This window comes from Ostrea edulis, chromosome 10 (genome assembly GCF_947568905.1).
Source record: "Ostrea edulis chromosome 10, xbOstEdul1.1, whole genome shotgun sequence".
Classification (NCBI taxonomy): Eukaryota; Metazoa; Mollusca; class Bivalvia; order Ostreida; family Ostreidae; genus Ostrea; species Ostrea edulis.
This window is the reverse complement of record NC_079173.1, coordinates 34928532-34945260: the sequence shown is the minus strand read 5'-3', so window position 1 is coordinate 34945260 and position 16729 is coordinate 34928532. Positions and strand designations below refer to the sequence as shown.

The window sequence follows — 16729 nt, the reverse complement described above, 5'->3', positions numbered from 1 at the left end:
CGATTTTCCGAATTTTTATTTTTATATTTACATTGACATGTATGACTATCGTCTACCTGTACTATTTACTGTACTTTAACATGATCACATATATCTCATACTACACGTACCTCAGTGACGGACAACAAGCATACATATATAGAATAAACACGCTGTTCAGTTTCATCATTATGATTGACATAAGTAATCTTATCTGGAACTTCAATGATATCGCAACAGAGGTCTGTCAATGATATTATCGCAATAGAGATCTGTCCTTGACATTATCGCAGTAGAAGTTTATCAATGTTATTATCTCATTAGAGGTCCGTTAATGGTATTATCTTATTAGAGTTCCGTTAATGATAATCTCGATATCGGGATAGTGATCCAACTACCAATGACCTCTCGATAGAAGTCCGTCAAAGACATTAATTACGCATTTGAGGTCCATCAACGATATCATTGTGACAAAGGTCTGCCAACGATATTATCGCGATAGAGGTCCATCTTTATGGAAGTGATACGTCATATGATATGCAGTTAAATAATAGATGATATTTTCCCACTGTAATAAAGATTTCTTTCTATGGCTTATAACATACGCAAGCAATAAGATAAAAAAGAAAACAATTCATTCACCAAAATCAGTACATTGATATGAACTCAACCCCAATCTCAGGCTTGGCTATTTTCAATATGTAAATACGACTTCTGATACTCCCAAGTAAGCGGTTCGTAAAGTCAACTCAGTCAAGCAAAGTGTAACATTGACAAAATTCAAATTCAGATAACGTATCAAATATAGAGCATAGGTACAAAATCACCATAATCATATTATTAAAAAATCTTAAGCGATTTCTAATCTTAAATCTAAAAATATAGATCTTTCTTTTTATATCTTCTACCATGCCGTTTGTTTTGTTGTTGGTAATTGATAATCACGTGGTCGACGTCTGAACCTGGGACATCTGGTCCACGATTGTGTAAGTGGTATTTGAAATCATGGTGGAGTGGGCTCTCTTCCGTTTCCCGGGTAACGCTGCTTTATGTTGACTCCATTTTCGTTTTAGTAGTGAATGAACCTACATGATAAAAGAATAATCTGAACCTGTCTAGGTTTTTATATATTTTTTTTCTTGATAAACATAAAATTCAAGAGTTTAAGATACTACTGATGTATTTACTAAGTATTTCACTTTGTAACAAACTCTTACTTTTCAAAATTTTATAACAAAGTTTTACTTTTTAAATTTTGTCTATCACCAAACAATATATTCTACCCATACAATATAAACATGTAGGCATGCAGAAACATCGTGCAATATTGACTTCCAATATCATTCTGAACGACGGAGGGATACTGACTTTAATGGAAACTTTTACACAGATGAATAAATAAAAATTGTGAATGACTACATTAGAATAGTAGGCAACATTTGAACATTCTCAATAGTAACACACAAGGTGAAGCTGCGCGGTTTGAATGTAACATCTCCATAAGTGCTGTATTTTGTCATAAGTTGTAAATAAATCAAGACATGTTTGATTAGTACAGGAGCACGTGGGATGACATTATAAAACTACAAACAAATGAGCCATACATGTGCTTGTGAGTTAATGGGTCATGATCAGTGTGACGAAAACGCTTAACCACCACGACATCTGACACGTTTGTGTGAATAAATAATCTATTCACCTGCGCGTTTTGATAATAACCGGCTCATTCGAAATGTACTAATGGTCGAGAGCTGATACGAGTTCTTTAACTTACGCACCTCTCCATTACAAAAGCAGTACATAATGGACACAAACGCACCCTGAAAAGAACAAAGGAACTATCAGAAATCATCATACAAATTTAGGCAACAAAGTTAAATATGATACCAACACTAAAAACAAGTGAGAGAAAATGTATGCAACATAAGGTTTTTCACATTGTAATCATAGATACACAAAATATATCAATTTCATGAAATCTTATAAGGGGAGGGTGAAAGTTATCGTGTGACAGTATTGACCTTAAAAATATACAAAACTGTGAAAACACAACTTTGTTGGAATACAGGAATAGGAAAGTGTCAGCCAATCAGACACCAGACCGCCATACCCATAAACATAGGGACTGTCATACTCACAAACAAAGGGACCGCCATACCCATATACATAACAAAGCAATTCATATGACTGCCAAACTAATAAAATGCATGGACATTGAAGTAAGTTAAATATGATAACTTTCACGCCCTGAATATGGGGTGAATTATGACAAAATAACAGTCATTTTGTGTAACGTTCCCTGAGAGAAGATAAACTATTTTGTGTTATGTTCCTTAAGAGATGATCAACAATTTTGATATTATGATGTTTCATCATTATGAAAAGGTGAAGATAACGAACAGCGATCAATCTCATAACTCCTATAAAGGTGAAGATAACGAACAGTAATCAATCTCATAACTCCTATAAAGAATACAAAATCAAGAGTAGGGCGAACACGGATCCCAGGATATACCAGAGGTGGGATCAGACAAACACGGATCCCAGGATATACCAGAGGTGGGATCAGACAAACACGGATCCCAGGATATACCAGAGGTGGGATCAGACAAACACGGATCCCAGGATATACCAGAGGTGGGATCAGACAAACACGGATCCCAGGATATACCAGAGGTGGGATCAGACAAACACGGATCCCAGGATATACCAGAGGTGGGATCAGACAAACACGGATCCCAGGATATACCAGAGGTGGGATCAGACAAACACGGATCCCAGGATATACCAGAGGTGGGATCAGACAAACACGGATCCCAGGATATACCAGAGGTGGGATCAGACAAACACGGATCCCAGGATATACCAGAGGTGGGATCAGACAAACACGGATCCCAGGATATACCAGAGGTGGGATCAGACAAACACGGATCCCAGGATATACCAGAGGTGGGATCAGACAAACACGGATCCCAGGATATACCAGAGGTGGGATCAGACAAACACGGATCCCAGGATATACCAGAGGTGGGATCAGACAAACACGGATCCCAGGATATACCAGAGGTGGCATCAGGTGCCTTAGAGGAGCAAGCATCCCCTGTCGACAGATCACATCCGCCGTGAGTCCTATATCTTGATCGGGTAAATGAAGTAATCTGTAGTCAAAATCAGTATGTAAAGAACGACCTAACAATGGGTATGAAACACGTCAGACCTCATTTGGTTGTAGTGGTAAATTAGATTGTTATAGCGATCATAAGATTTGAGAAATGCTTATTTTACACAAGACTGTTGAATCCCCTCTAACATCAACTTATATATCAGTAGTCTGCTCCTACACATACATGTATGTTAAAAAAAACACGATGATGCGCAGAACAAGCTCTTGTGTAACGAATCAGTTGAGAGACACTAACACCATATGCAGGTGATAATATGGAATATTGCTACATGAATATGGGAATCTGAAGATGGTCAGCTTGAAGTAACCCCGTTTGTCATGAGTTTACCGTTAACGTCTATAAAGTGAATGAGATGTAATAACAGTTTAACTAGACTATTGACATATAAAATAACTTTGAAAAAGCATAAGATCTCCTAAAAATATATCAATGTATTTTTTTTTCATTTGCTAAAAGCAAATATAGAGATCGAATTTCAAAATAACAAGCTTGTTTGAATAAAAGGAGAATTATGGGTGTATATTACCCAATGAAATGTTTATTTCAACAATCTGGACTTAATCAAGATCATGTAAATGTTTTAATCAAATAAAAATATTTACATACACACATGCATTCTTTCTTCATTGATTTCTTTACTTATTTCGTAATTGTAATATCCCATGTGGACCCGGGTTAAAATAGGTCCTCAGTAAACCTTGCATGTCGTATGAGGCGACTAAATGGGGCGGTCCTTCGGATGATACCGCAAAAACCAAGGCCCAGTGTCACAGCTGGTGTGGCACGATAAAGTTCTCTCCCTGCTCAAAGGTCATAAGCGCCGAGCATAAGCCTAAATTTTGCAGCCCTTCATTGGCAATAGTGACGTCCCCATAGGAGTGAAAAATTCTTGAGTAGTACGTTAAACAATATACAATCAATCAATCATAATTGTAATACTTACATACACATATTTTCCTATTTATTTAATTTTTCTTGTGACCGTTCTCAATTGAGTTGTTGAGTTTTCCTATATATTTTTTTCTTGTTTTATTGATTAATTGACCTAATTTCTTACCGGTATTTTCCCTTTCTTTATTGATTAATTGACCTAATTTCTTACCTGCATTTTCCCTTTCTTTATTGATTAATTGACCTAATTTCTTACCTGTATTGTCCCTTTCTTTATTGATTAATTGACCCAATTTCTTACCTGTAGCGGAACAAACATAGCCAAGGCATACTGATAGACGACTGAGAGCGTCGAGTCCTTGTTTTCTGGGCGTTTGATGAAAATCAGAAACTGCAACCCCAACAACGGGATCAGAATAGCAGTGGCTCGTACAGCCTTCCTGTAAAAAACAAATTGAATTATAATACCCGTTTAATTTAACACTGACGATATTACACTCGTAATGGACCTCGTCCGTCAAGGAGGATTAATCAGGTATCTTCTATGGCGACTCTCGGGACCATTAAATGTAATTTTACGTTTATAAAATGTTTTTATCTATATTTTACACATAAACAAGACATTTTAGTAGGAAAGTTTCCCATTTGATACACAGTTATAATTGTTATGGGTTCTCTAAAACAGCGTAAAAGGCAGAGGAAGTTTGATTTTCAGTGTATAGGAGTTGGTAATATAGAGAGATCAATATTTATCTAGCGATTCATTACTGTGTTCAACAAAACGTATACTCATAATATCTAATAATGACTAGGGCATCGATATAGGAAGAAAATCTCCCTCCACGTAATGCCTCACATCTTGGTAATAATGAATAATATGTTATCTCTTCATGCTGAGATATAAATGGCAGAGTATACCTATTTATTCAAAACATGTTGTCAATATTGTCCAATTACCTTTTTTCAAACACAGTCAAAGATTTAATAACTTCCAAAAATATATGTCAGTGACGTAATGGGACGTGAAATAAATCAAATCTTTAGTGAAGTTTGGAGACAACCTTCAGTGTTCAACTTGTATTTCATGTTTCGAATACAAAGCAATTGATATCAGTAATGGCCTGCAACTAATATTCCGTCTCTTTTCATCATGGGCGTTTACAATGCATTTTAATCATACTCATTCAATTACTTGCAACCTTAAAAAGACATAGATTAATCATAGACTTACGAGATCAGTCACCGATCAAATTACCAACGCACGGTTTAAATAATTACAATGATATAAATCACGCAAATTATCTCCTGTCTCCAATGTTTTATACCCCGTGATTCAAAGAGACGAGACATAATTATATTCCTTAACGTCGGTAATCATACTATTTCAATGTATCATATGTCTCGATTAATTCACTGACCTTTCAACTCAACTTGAAAACTTATATACGACAAATTTTGATAACCGATTGCGGTGGCTCAATGGTTAGAACATTCGCTTCATGACCGGGAGGTCGTGGGTTCGAGACCTGTTCGTATCATGATCGCGTCCGACATGAGACAAAAGAAAAAAGTAGTGACTGCTCCTTCGCCAAACGTTCGGCAATTAGAAAAAAGAGTCACGGGAGCTTCGGGTGAAACTTTAAAAAATCAATCTCGAAAAAGAACCTCATTGAAACGTGCCATAGCGGATGAATAGGTCTTAATTTGTGGAACTTCATCTACAACCGTGTATAGAAGTTAGAAATAAACGTCTGAATTGTTTGGTTATGAAAATAAGCACGAAAGAGGCATGGAGATAATTTCTTCACAATCAACTTCACCGATTGTAGAAATTACTTCTATTATTCATAATACCCACATGACACACACATTCCCTAAAGGAATAACCACGTGACCACCAACAGCGTAATACACGGTAGAGTGGCGTGCTTCAAATCACGTGACATTGTCACAACACTGTGCAGATGGCTTAGTTGTGGGGAATTCTTTGTATCGTGGAAATAGGCTCAATTTATCAAATAAAGTAGCAGAGGAGCTTAAATGAATTTTTCATAGAATGATAGATATATTGCATAATTTAACGATTAAAATGGTTTATCCGGAACCTGGATCAGAGCTCGGTCTGATTCTTACATGAACTACTCACTAATACTCATATAAAATAATAGCACTGTATTCTAGAAAGATATAACTTCATTTTGGAAAGTTGAAAGCCCAGGAGAAGAAAAATACCAAAACAGCTGGATAAAAAATATTGATTTCACGAAAACGGACAGAAATATAGCCACACACCTAGTTTGCGCAACTTCCGGTATCTGTCTGAGTTTGGTGATGAGAAGGCGCATGATGTTGACAACAAATACCACGTTGATCTAGACAAATAAAAAAAAAGATAAATGAGTGAATGTTTAAAAGATCACATGTGAAAATGTATCGTACGTATACAAGAAATGTTTTGCCTTACTAAAACAAAATCAAGTATTAATATCAAGTAAATAAAAGTAAACAACGGTCAAATCCCCTCACCTTTCCTCATTAAAACACAAGTGCGGTAGTAAAATGATAACCAAATTCTTACAGACATAGAAAAAACCACTGGAGCGTAAATAATTTCTTACCGACATTGAAAACCACTGGAGCGTAAATAATTTCTTACCAACATTGAAAAAACCACTGGAGCGTAAATAATTTCTTACCGACATTGAAAAAACCACTGGAGCGTAAATGATTTCTTACCGACATTGAAAGAACCACTGGAGCGTAAATAATCCACAAAAAACTACTTTCACTGCTCCAGCAACTGCAATGTAATAAACGTACATAGTGATTATATGTAGTGAAATTACACAGTGAAGGAATTCGGAAATCTGGCTTAGATAAACAGGATAAACTTGATCTAACATGCCAAAGATATTGACAGTCAAAAGTACTAAATAGTACGTGCTATTTTTGTCGGGTATATGCAATATTCGAGAATAATTTTTCAAAACTCAATATCTAAAAGCATACGCTATAGTGTTGTCATTCAGAGTGGCCCGGACAACTGCATATATGATCGTTAAAGGAATCGGGACACCTGCAAATGAAAGGAGAAATCTATGTAAATACACGCGAAAACGACACACGCCAATGTGACATGATTCATTTCAAACTAATATTCTTGACCTCTTGAGTCGTGACCCATTTAAATTCGTGGGGGTCATCTTTTTAGGATTGTCAGGTTTTACAGCTTCGTTGGGATATGATTTCATGAATATGCTTTTTGTACATTGAAAAATTATATGAATTGTATAATTCGTGGTGGTTTTTATATTCGATATGGTTTTAAATTTCGTGGGAAAGGGGTATCCATGAAACCCACGAAAATTGGGTCCCAACGAAAGCTTTAAAAGTATTTCAAAGTTGGTGGGTAGATGGGTGGGCGTTTCCACCTTATACTAGTGGAAGGATGTGATTCGGGGAAATGACTGCAGTGAAAGGTGAAGATAACGAACAATGATCAATCTCATAACTCCTATAAGCAATACGAAATAGATACTTGGGCAAACACGGACTCCTACACACCAGAGGTGGGATCAGGTGCCTAGGAGGAATAGGCATCTCCTATCGACCGACCACACCCGCTGTGAACCCTATATCCTGATCAGGTAAACGGATCGGAGTTATCCGCTGCAGTATGATGTATAACTACTAACAAATATCTGATATGAACTACACTAACAATGGAAATAACATTATGTGATACTGACACCATCCGATGACTAAGCAGGCGATGATGATGGATTTTCCTGACGTGAAGGCGCTCATCATCACAGTGTGTAGATACAGTCCCTCACAGAACATCCAGGCGAAGTTACACACGATCGTGTACTGTGTGATTACATGCAGAATCTGACACCAAACCTGGAATATTGAAACTGAAAACAGCCAACATCCATTTAAGGGGGGGGGGTGTAACCTATGTGTTTGATTGAATTAAATAAAATGGTTTTTATACAAATTCAACTTGGACCAAAAACCCTTTTTATATAACTGCGTTAATTAAATGAACATTTTTCCTTTTTATTGATGAAGAATACTTTAGCAAGGCCTACACATGGATCTTGAAAGAATACCCCACCTGTGATAATTTTCTTGTGTACCTAGGGAACCATGTGTTCGGATAAATGGTAACAGTACAGTACACACTTCGTCACCAAATTTAACATTAGGGTTAGTAGAAAAAGTCAGAGGAGTACGAAAAACGGTGACAAAGTAGAAGAACACTCGGAACATCTCAAAAATTAGGGTTAGCATTAGGGCTAGTATTAGTGTTAGTAGAATGGCTGCGAAGTACATATATAGTAATTATTCTACGACACTTACCGGATTATGTAGAACCACGTGTTCGGATAAATGGAGAACACACAGATAGACCAGGCAGAAGAGATCCGTCAGGAGATAGGAGATAAATAGATTCTTGTGGATTGTGATCCTGTCGCATCGCAGCTGTCTGAGAATGTAACCAATCACATTAAAATAGAACTAAAGCCAATCATTGAAGAGAAAAAATTACTTTAGTGTAATTTCATTATCATTTACATGTCACTTATGCCTTGACAAAGTGGTTAACGTTTGTTTTATAATATTATGATAATACTTTATTTCAAGAGGGCGACCTGATTAGTGCACGTACTATTTTTACCCAGGGCCTTGATATATATAATTATATACAAGAACAATCACTATACATGTACGTCATGGGTCTTGGGATTGTTGTTTCTTGACACTGTCAGTACATTAAAAGTGAAGCAAGTTATTGAGTCTCAATGAACGAATCTGGCAATTTAAATTTTTATGAATCAATTCATATAAGTATAATAATTAACATCAGCGGGAGCGCAAATTTCAAACAAGATGTCAACAAATTCTGTCCCTGAACGACAGGATGCAGAAGTTGATGGATCCTTACCGTTAATGTGAAGTTCTAGGTATCTGCTTTATACATTGTCTTTGAATTTGAGAAAAACGCTATCAAACAAACAAATAGCCATTATTTCATGTCAAATGAGAAAAATTGATTTAGATTGCCTATAGTATATTTAGAAATAAAGAATTAAAAAGATTATATATGTAGCCTACTTTAAAAAAAAGTTAATTGAATGCCCTAGAAATATTTCATATTCTGTAAAACACAACAACTAAATTGAGAACGGTCACTTCTTGTACGTTTGTTACATGTCTTCGGAAGTAAATATATTTACGTTGTTACCATGGTTGCGAGCGCAGCCAGTGTATATACTTTTATCTATAATTTATTCATAACAGACACGTAAAATCAGAAAAATCTACAGTTATCCGGACGTGTGCAGAGAGCTGTCAAAACATCTTAACATTTTGCAACATGACTTTAAATAGACATTTGATCCGCCTATTCATTTAACGCGGGAAGTATAATGCAATTGATGTAAACAGTGCATTGTGACGTCATATTCAGCGTCGATGATTAGCAAATTCACAAACATAGGAGACATGGTACAGTCGCGGCAATCGAGGAGTGATTATACCGAGCGAAGCTTCGGCCCGTCCGCGAAGCAAGGCTCTAAGGTAACATGTATGTAAATGAAAAAAATGAGAAAATCAGGAAATGATTAAAGATTATCTCTACATACTTCACTGAAAATTTTGTGATTCATATGGGCGCCGCCATTTTGTTTTGTTCATTAGTTGCTTCTATAGTTATTCGTGATTTAATTTTGAATACCAAAAATACAAGACTGATGTGCAATTCGTTTAATGCAAACACTCAATTTGTTAAAATGAATAGTATTATTGTTACAGTATTATTGTATATGTAAGTATTATTGTTACAGTTTTAGTCAATCTGAATCATCAAATAGAAAACCAGTAATACGATTAAATAGATGAACGAGTTCATGAGTTTCTTTGAATAGAATTTACGGCTTTGGATTTTTTGATTAATTTTATTTATTTTTATACAAACGGGATGTATTGTTGTTGTTTATAATTGTTTGATTTGAAAGAGAAACAAGTCGAGGCTAAATGTGACGTCACAATGCACGGTTTACATCGGCTGGTGTTGTATTCACCGCATTGAATGAATAGGCGGATCCTGTGGTTATCGTCATATATCCCCCTTTCATAATTAGATGTTACAGGACGTTTAGTGCAAGGGGGAATTTCATAAATAATAAGTAAATTGGATTATGATTTACCGTACTTAACGAATTATGATTACAAATGTATCACTTGGGACACGCCAATGACCATTTCTTGCTTCGCTCGGGCTACAGTCATACCATATATACATATTGATTTATATGATTAAGAAAATAAGATTTACATGCTTTTAGAGATTTTATGCAGCATCTCCGAATGACGTGAATTTTGGTTCACGAGATTCAAAATGTCCACGCGCTTGTATTCGAATCGACGCCATTTAGACCAAAATTTTCAAGTTCCATACGTATAGTTTAATTTCTTATTATTTTTCTTTTAAACACGTATATACGTGTTACATATCGGGAGAGCTCCGCTCTCATGGCACGAAGGGTGCACTGCTTACTCCTCCTAGGCACCTGATCTCACCTCTGGTGTGTCCAGTGGTCTGTGTTTGTCCAACTATCTATTTTGTATTGCTTTTAGGAGTTATGAGATTGATCACTGTTCGTTATCTTCATCTTGCATTTTGGAGTTAGGGGAATACAAGATTTGGATGATAATCCATGTAAGTTCAATTCACAACCTTAGACCAATGTGACTTTGCAATATCTCCGCCATTTTTGACGAGGGACTTCTGGGATTGATGACAATTCTTGTCAAAGGTTCACTACAGCTCTAATGGTTAAGATTTAGCTCAATTCAAAAAGGGAAATTTGAGTTCACTATTTTCTTACAATTTATGATAATGATAATGATATATATAATACATTGTAAGAACTTCTTAGTAGATTCACACAGCGGAGGGATCTCCTTAATGCGGTCGTGTGTGAAAGTAGTTATAGGCCTGATGATGTCGTAACTTAACTCAGTTATTATAAAAAAGATTCACTTACCTGAACTTAAAGAATATGACAAGGGAAATTGAAATCATGATGAATGAAAGACAAAACAGAGCTATTGTGACGTAGATATGTATAAGATCTTCTTCCAATTCCTGTGTAATTAAAAAAAAATTATTTAGCAACAACTCGACCAACAAGTGAGAAATACATATGGATAAATAAAAACAAAATGTTTAGTACAAGAAAATTAACACAATTCTACATTCCGAAATGTTGTATGCGATCGAGATAAATACGAAAATAATGGGGGTTACTAGGTCTTTGATCACTAGAGTTCATGCAGGATGTTCCAGAAATTGTTATAATCATATTTCTTGCGTAGTATATTTTCAAATCCATTATTGGGATATAATGGAGTGAAAACTAATCTTGCAAGTGAGAAATTCTTTCGTTTGGCGATTATAAGCGATAAACACACCTTGACGGCATTTTGATAATTCCGGCACTTTGAGTAGTCGGCGTATTCCCTCCCTGTGGCCGGATTTACATACCATGTCCCGTTTTCCGTGCAGTCGAAGTACACTTTTTCTATTTAAAAAAAAAATAATCATATTTCTGAATTTGTGTATTCTGTTTTATAACTTTTGAAACTTTAGATCCCGCGTAAGTGGGTTATAAAAACTTTTTCTGCAATGATAGCTACCGTCATCACCCGATAAAATAACAAAAGACATTTTTTATTTATATTCAGTATATTTCATGTATTTTCTAAAATTACAAACTAGATTTAAGTACTGAAATATATCGTTGACCATTTCGTTACATTAAACTGTTTCAGCCAATGCAACCTTTTACCTTGACCTTGACGCGGCTCCATACTTGGTAATGATTACGCGAACGGTGGTGACTAAAAAACCCATTCGGATCAATTAATGTAAATAGTTGTGTATGCATGTGCATTGAGATTTCTAACACTGTTAAAATAGGAATTTAATAACACTGTGTCTATGATTTTAACAACCGGTGCATACATTTAAGAAGTAAATTTCATTTTTTGAAAATGATTAGATATCATATTTACATTCTACTTTCATTTCAGCCAGATTCCAGCTGTTAAAATAAACGTACTATATTCATTTACTAGTTCTGTATTCATACGCGCATTGTTTGCAACACCAATGCGTTCGTGAGGATCCAGTCATTACAATTTACAAAGACACCAAAAGCAAAAACACAGGCAATGTAAGTAAATGTGTATTTTTTATGCATCCGCATCCATGATATAGAACAGTACTAGCGTTAGTAGAAGTTGATTTCGCATAAATTAGTAACCAGAGATCTATAGTTATATGTTATAACTTTTAGCTTTGGTACATATGTACTAAATGAAAAAGAGAAACCCACAGCTTTATTTGTTTTTGTTGTTGTTATTTTTAGGGGGGGGGGGGGGGGTCATATAATTATATTGACTGATGACATACGTGGAGTGATAACAAACCGATAATATCTAATTGTCAATGCGATAATTGTTATTGTTTCGTGATATAACAGGGCAATATCTGCTATTTTCCGTGTGGTAAGCGAATCTGGTGATTTATACAAAAGCCACTTATAAAGACGGAGAAAGACTTGAACAAAACAGTAACAAATAAAGAGAAACACTAACTACCAGATTTTTCTAAGATACCTCGTTTTCACGAAGCAAGCGAGAGAAGTTCATATTTCTGTTCTCCGAAAGAGAACGTTCGATCAATTTAGATTAATCTATTTTATAGATTGCATGCGCATGCATGCTTTTTATCGCTGTCTTGTGAAACAGTTTGGTCAAGTTTTATATCTTGGTTTACATGAATGAATGAGTGAGTGAATTGGACAATTACCCATTGAAAGAGAACCAATCGCGTGTCTTAATATACTCAAATACTTCCGCATTTTCTCGCCCGCATCCTAATCACAGAGACGCACGCCATGTAGTATTGGAGCGGATTTCTAACTGATTCAATCTGGATTTTATTTCGGCTCATGATACACCTTATTTCGTTGATATCTATGAGCATGCCGCGATTTATTACTATCGTAAAACAAGTTGATTTTGTTACAAAATATATTGAAGAAATTGTTGAAAGACTGGCAAAATAAAGATATGCCGTTATAACAATTTATTACTTTTACCAGATACATTTATAACAGAAATTAGCAACCTTCCAAGTCTCGTATTATCTCGCTGTTATATATGTATCTGCATTTACTATGCGTCTTTACTAGAAATAATAAAGATATACCGTTATAATAGTTTGTTACATTTTCTGTACGTCTTTACTAGAAATACTGAATGGATCTTATTAAACCTTTCTCAGCATTTAAAAACTTACGTGATTTCTGAAACCCGGGTATTTCAGGACAGGGAATGGAGGCCCTCGTTCCCGCCTCTGTGTAATTCCAGCAGCCGAGAAAATCATCATGCTTTGGAGTGCAGTATAGTTTGCCTTCAGGGATAGAGAGAAAAATAATGTTAATTGTTTTATTGTCAAAATATCTCTCTTTCAATGAATGTTCGTTTACGTGATACGCGAGATGGAGTTATATCTCATGAACATTTTCCCTCACGTTATACCAGATTTTTGTGATTCTGCTCTCAAGTGGCAGCAGAAGGAAATGCTATATTTGAAGCTCAAGTTCGAGTACCATACATATCCAAACACAAACATCACGATTTGTATCAGATGAAATATGAAGATAATGAACAGAGATCAATCTCATAACTTCTACATGTAAAAGCAATACAAAATAGAGAGTTGGGCAAACACGGACCCCTGGATATACCAGAGGTGGGATCAGGTGCTTGAATTGGGAGTAGTAAGCATTCCCTGTCGATCGGTCACACGCGCCGTGAGCCCTATATCGTAGTCAACATCAGCGTGTCAATCACGGCCTAACAATCGGTATGAATTACTTCAGACAGCATTTGACCCAGTGATAGGTTGTATTGGTAAACTAGATCGTTGTAACGGTCTTAGAATTTGCGAAATGATGGCTTTAAAACGAGACCCCTGCACCATCAACTTGGTTGTCAGTCGATTTAAAACCTTTTCATACGCAGAACAAGCTCTTTTGTATCGAATAAGATGAGAGATATAAAAACCATATGCAGGTGATAATGAAATATTGCTACATAAATATGGAATGTTGACGATGGAGAAGCTGAAATCATCCCGTTTGTCATAAAGGTGAGTTGTTAGTGAGCTGTTAATATCTATTTTCAATAAATTATATAAATATGATGCAGAAGTGGACGACTCCGTGGTGTCTTTTATTTTGAGTTCACAGGGATATATCGAATCAACATATGAATGAAAATTATCATTGTTAATAGATAAACTACCGACGATATATCTAAATGTCGAATTGAAGGACACAACTAGAGGTTTGTTTTTTCTCACGTATAGAAGTTTTTAAATAAATTCATAAGAATCAGGGTTCTACTTTGCAACATCAGATTATAGGAAACAGCTATGATGAATCTTATGACAAATTTTGGTCTGAAGACAGATCTTAGTCGTAAGATAGTTTTGTGAAACTGGCCCCTGAGTTCTACGTCACAAACATCGCGATTTGTATCAGGTCATAGGAATATATGCCACAATAGGCTTTACACGTAATGAAAACCTAATTTTCAGTTTTTCCTATCATCATGCATTTTGTTTTTTCAGAAAACATCCAACACAGGCTTGGAAACGCTATATATTTATGTGCTCTGTGTTTTCGGGGAAAAAACTCCTTAAAGTGAGCATTAATAAACAAAATTTCAGGATAATGGAAAACTTGCACGGCTTTTGTTGTGTGATATACATATTCCATATGACTGTAGATACTGAAGACAAATCATGTGAAACTGATAAGATATATCTCCTCTATAAAGCGATACATTTTGTTTAGGTTTGATAAGATCTCCTTTATAAAGCGATACATTTTGTTTAGTTTTGGAGTGGTCAGAAAAGGATGTTATCGTACATAGTCCTTTATGGAACTGCGCCAATCTTCCGGCAGACAATGCAGACGTGAAAACAAGCAATATACATTTATTTCAAGAAACTGTAAGATGATATTGAAAGCTCGATATCTAACACACACAAAGGCACTATTACATACAATGTATTACATTTCGGCTACAGCTTTGAGCAATCCAAATTACAAATATGTTTAAATCAAGTCCGTATTGTGCAATTTCATATAATTCAAATTACACAAAGAAATTACGAATAAACAGATTTCTCCATGCGACTCAAACAAATAAGAAATATTGACAGAATTTGCCGAAATCCAATGAAATGGCTTAGAGATCAATGCAGAAGCCGTTTTCGAAAGAAAGAAAATCTTGTTTTTTCTCATTTTTCAGAGAAGGCTATAGCGGGTATAAGACATTGATAAGGAACTGCTAATTGAATGGTCGATGACGGATGTTTTTTATCTGAATTATCCAGTTTTATCCGATTTATTCACATTTCCATCCGAAGTATCCCTGTTTTCATATTATTTATCTTTGTTTATATCTTAATTGCCTCTGTTTTAATCAGATTTATTCCTGTTTTCATATTATTCATCCCAGTTTTCATCCCGTGGGGATCGGGTTAGAATAGGTCCTCAGTACCCCCTTGCTTGTCGTTAGAGGCGATTAAATGGGGCGGTCCTTCGGATGAGACCGCAAAAATCGAGGTCCCATGTCGCAGCATGTGTGGCACAATAAAGATCCCTCCCTGCTCAAAGGCGATAGCGCCGAGCATAGGCCTAAATTTTGCAGCCTTTCACCGGCAGTGGTGACGTGTCCATATGAGTGAAATATTCTCGAGAGGGACGTAAAATAATGTTCAATCAATCAATCAATCATCCCTGTTTTCATATTGTTCATCCCTGTTTTCATATCATTCATCGTTGTTTTTATCTTAATTGTCTCTGTTTTTATCTTAATTGTCTCTGTTTTTATCAGATTTATTCCTGTTTTCATCTTATTCATCCATGTTTTTATTTCATTTATCCCCATTTTTATCGGGTTTATCCATGTTTTTATTTTATTTATCCATATTTTAATTTTATTTATCCATGTTTTTATCTTATTTATCCATGTTTTTATTTTATTTATCCATGTTTTTATTTTATTTATCCATGTTTTTATCTTATTTATCCCTGTTTAAGGAATTTTACATTTCTACTCAGCTAATTAATATAGAATACAGGATTAAGCTGATGGGTTGCATATGTTGCAGTGTCTATAAAGATATACAGGATTAAGCTGATGGGTTGCCTATGTTGCAGTGTATATGAATATAGAATACAGGATTAAGCTAATGGGTTGCATATGTTGCAGTGTATATGAATATAGAATACAGGATTAAGCTGATGGGTTGCATATGTTGCAGTGTATATGAATATAGAATACAGGATTAAGCTGATGGGTTGCTATGTTGCAGTGTATATGAATATAGAATACAGGATTAAGCTGATGGGTTGCCTATGTTGCGGTGTCTATAAATATAGAATACAGGATTAAGCTGATGGGTTGCCTATGTTGCAGAGTCTATAAATATAGAATACAGGATTAAGCTGATGGGTTGCCTATGTTGCAGTGTCTATACAGATGTTTTACTCTGTAGCGTTACAACGCGTCTCATTCTC

General features: G+C 35.5%; 1 protein-coding gene across 2 annotated transcripts in view; it reads right to left on the bottom strand.

Moving 5' to 3' along the window:
- The window catches only part of LOC125665893 (calcitonin receptor-like), a 35760-nt gene continuing 19031 nt past the window's right edge, over positions 1–16729 (bottom strand). The window contains exons 3-13 of one of the 2 annotated variants that reach the window (XM_048898852.2): positions 13432–13545; positions 11538–11647; positions 11111–11211; positions 8421–8547; positions 7805–7958; positions 7065–7131; positions 6792–6855; positions 6348–6427; positions 4357–4495; positions 1679–1799; positions 1–1064 (exon numbers count right to left, since the gene is read on the bottom strand). In XM_048898852.2, the coding sequence (XP_048754809.2) occupies positions 1027–1064; positions 1679–1799; positions 4357–4495; positions 6348–6427; positions 6792–6855; positions 7065–7131; positions 7805–7958; positions 8421–8547; positions 11111–11211; positions 11538–11647; positions 13432–13545 (1115 nt within the window). In that variant the 3' untranslated portion in view covers positions 1–1026. The remainder of the gene's footprint in view (positions 1065–1678; positions 1800–4356; positions 4496–6347; positions 6428–6791; positions 6856–7064; positions 7132–7804; positions 7959–8420; positions 8548–11110; positions 11212–11537; positions 11648–13431; positions 13546–16729) is intronic. The other variant, XM_048898851.2, reaches the window with a different exon arrangement.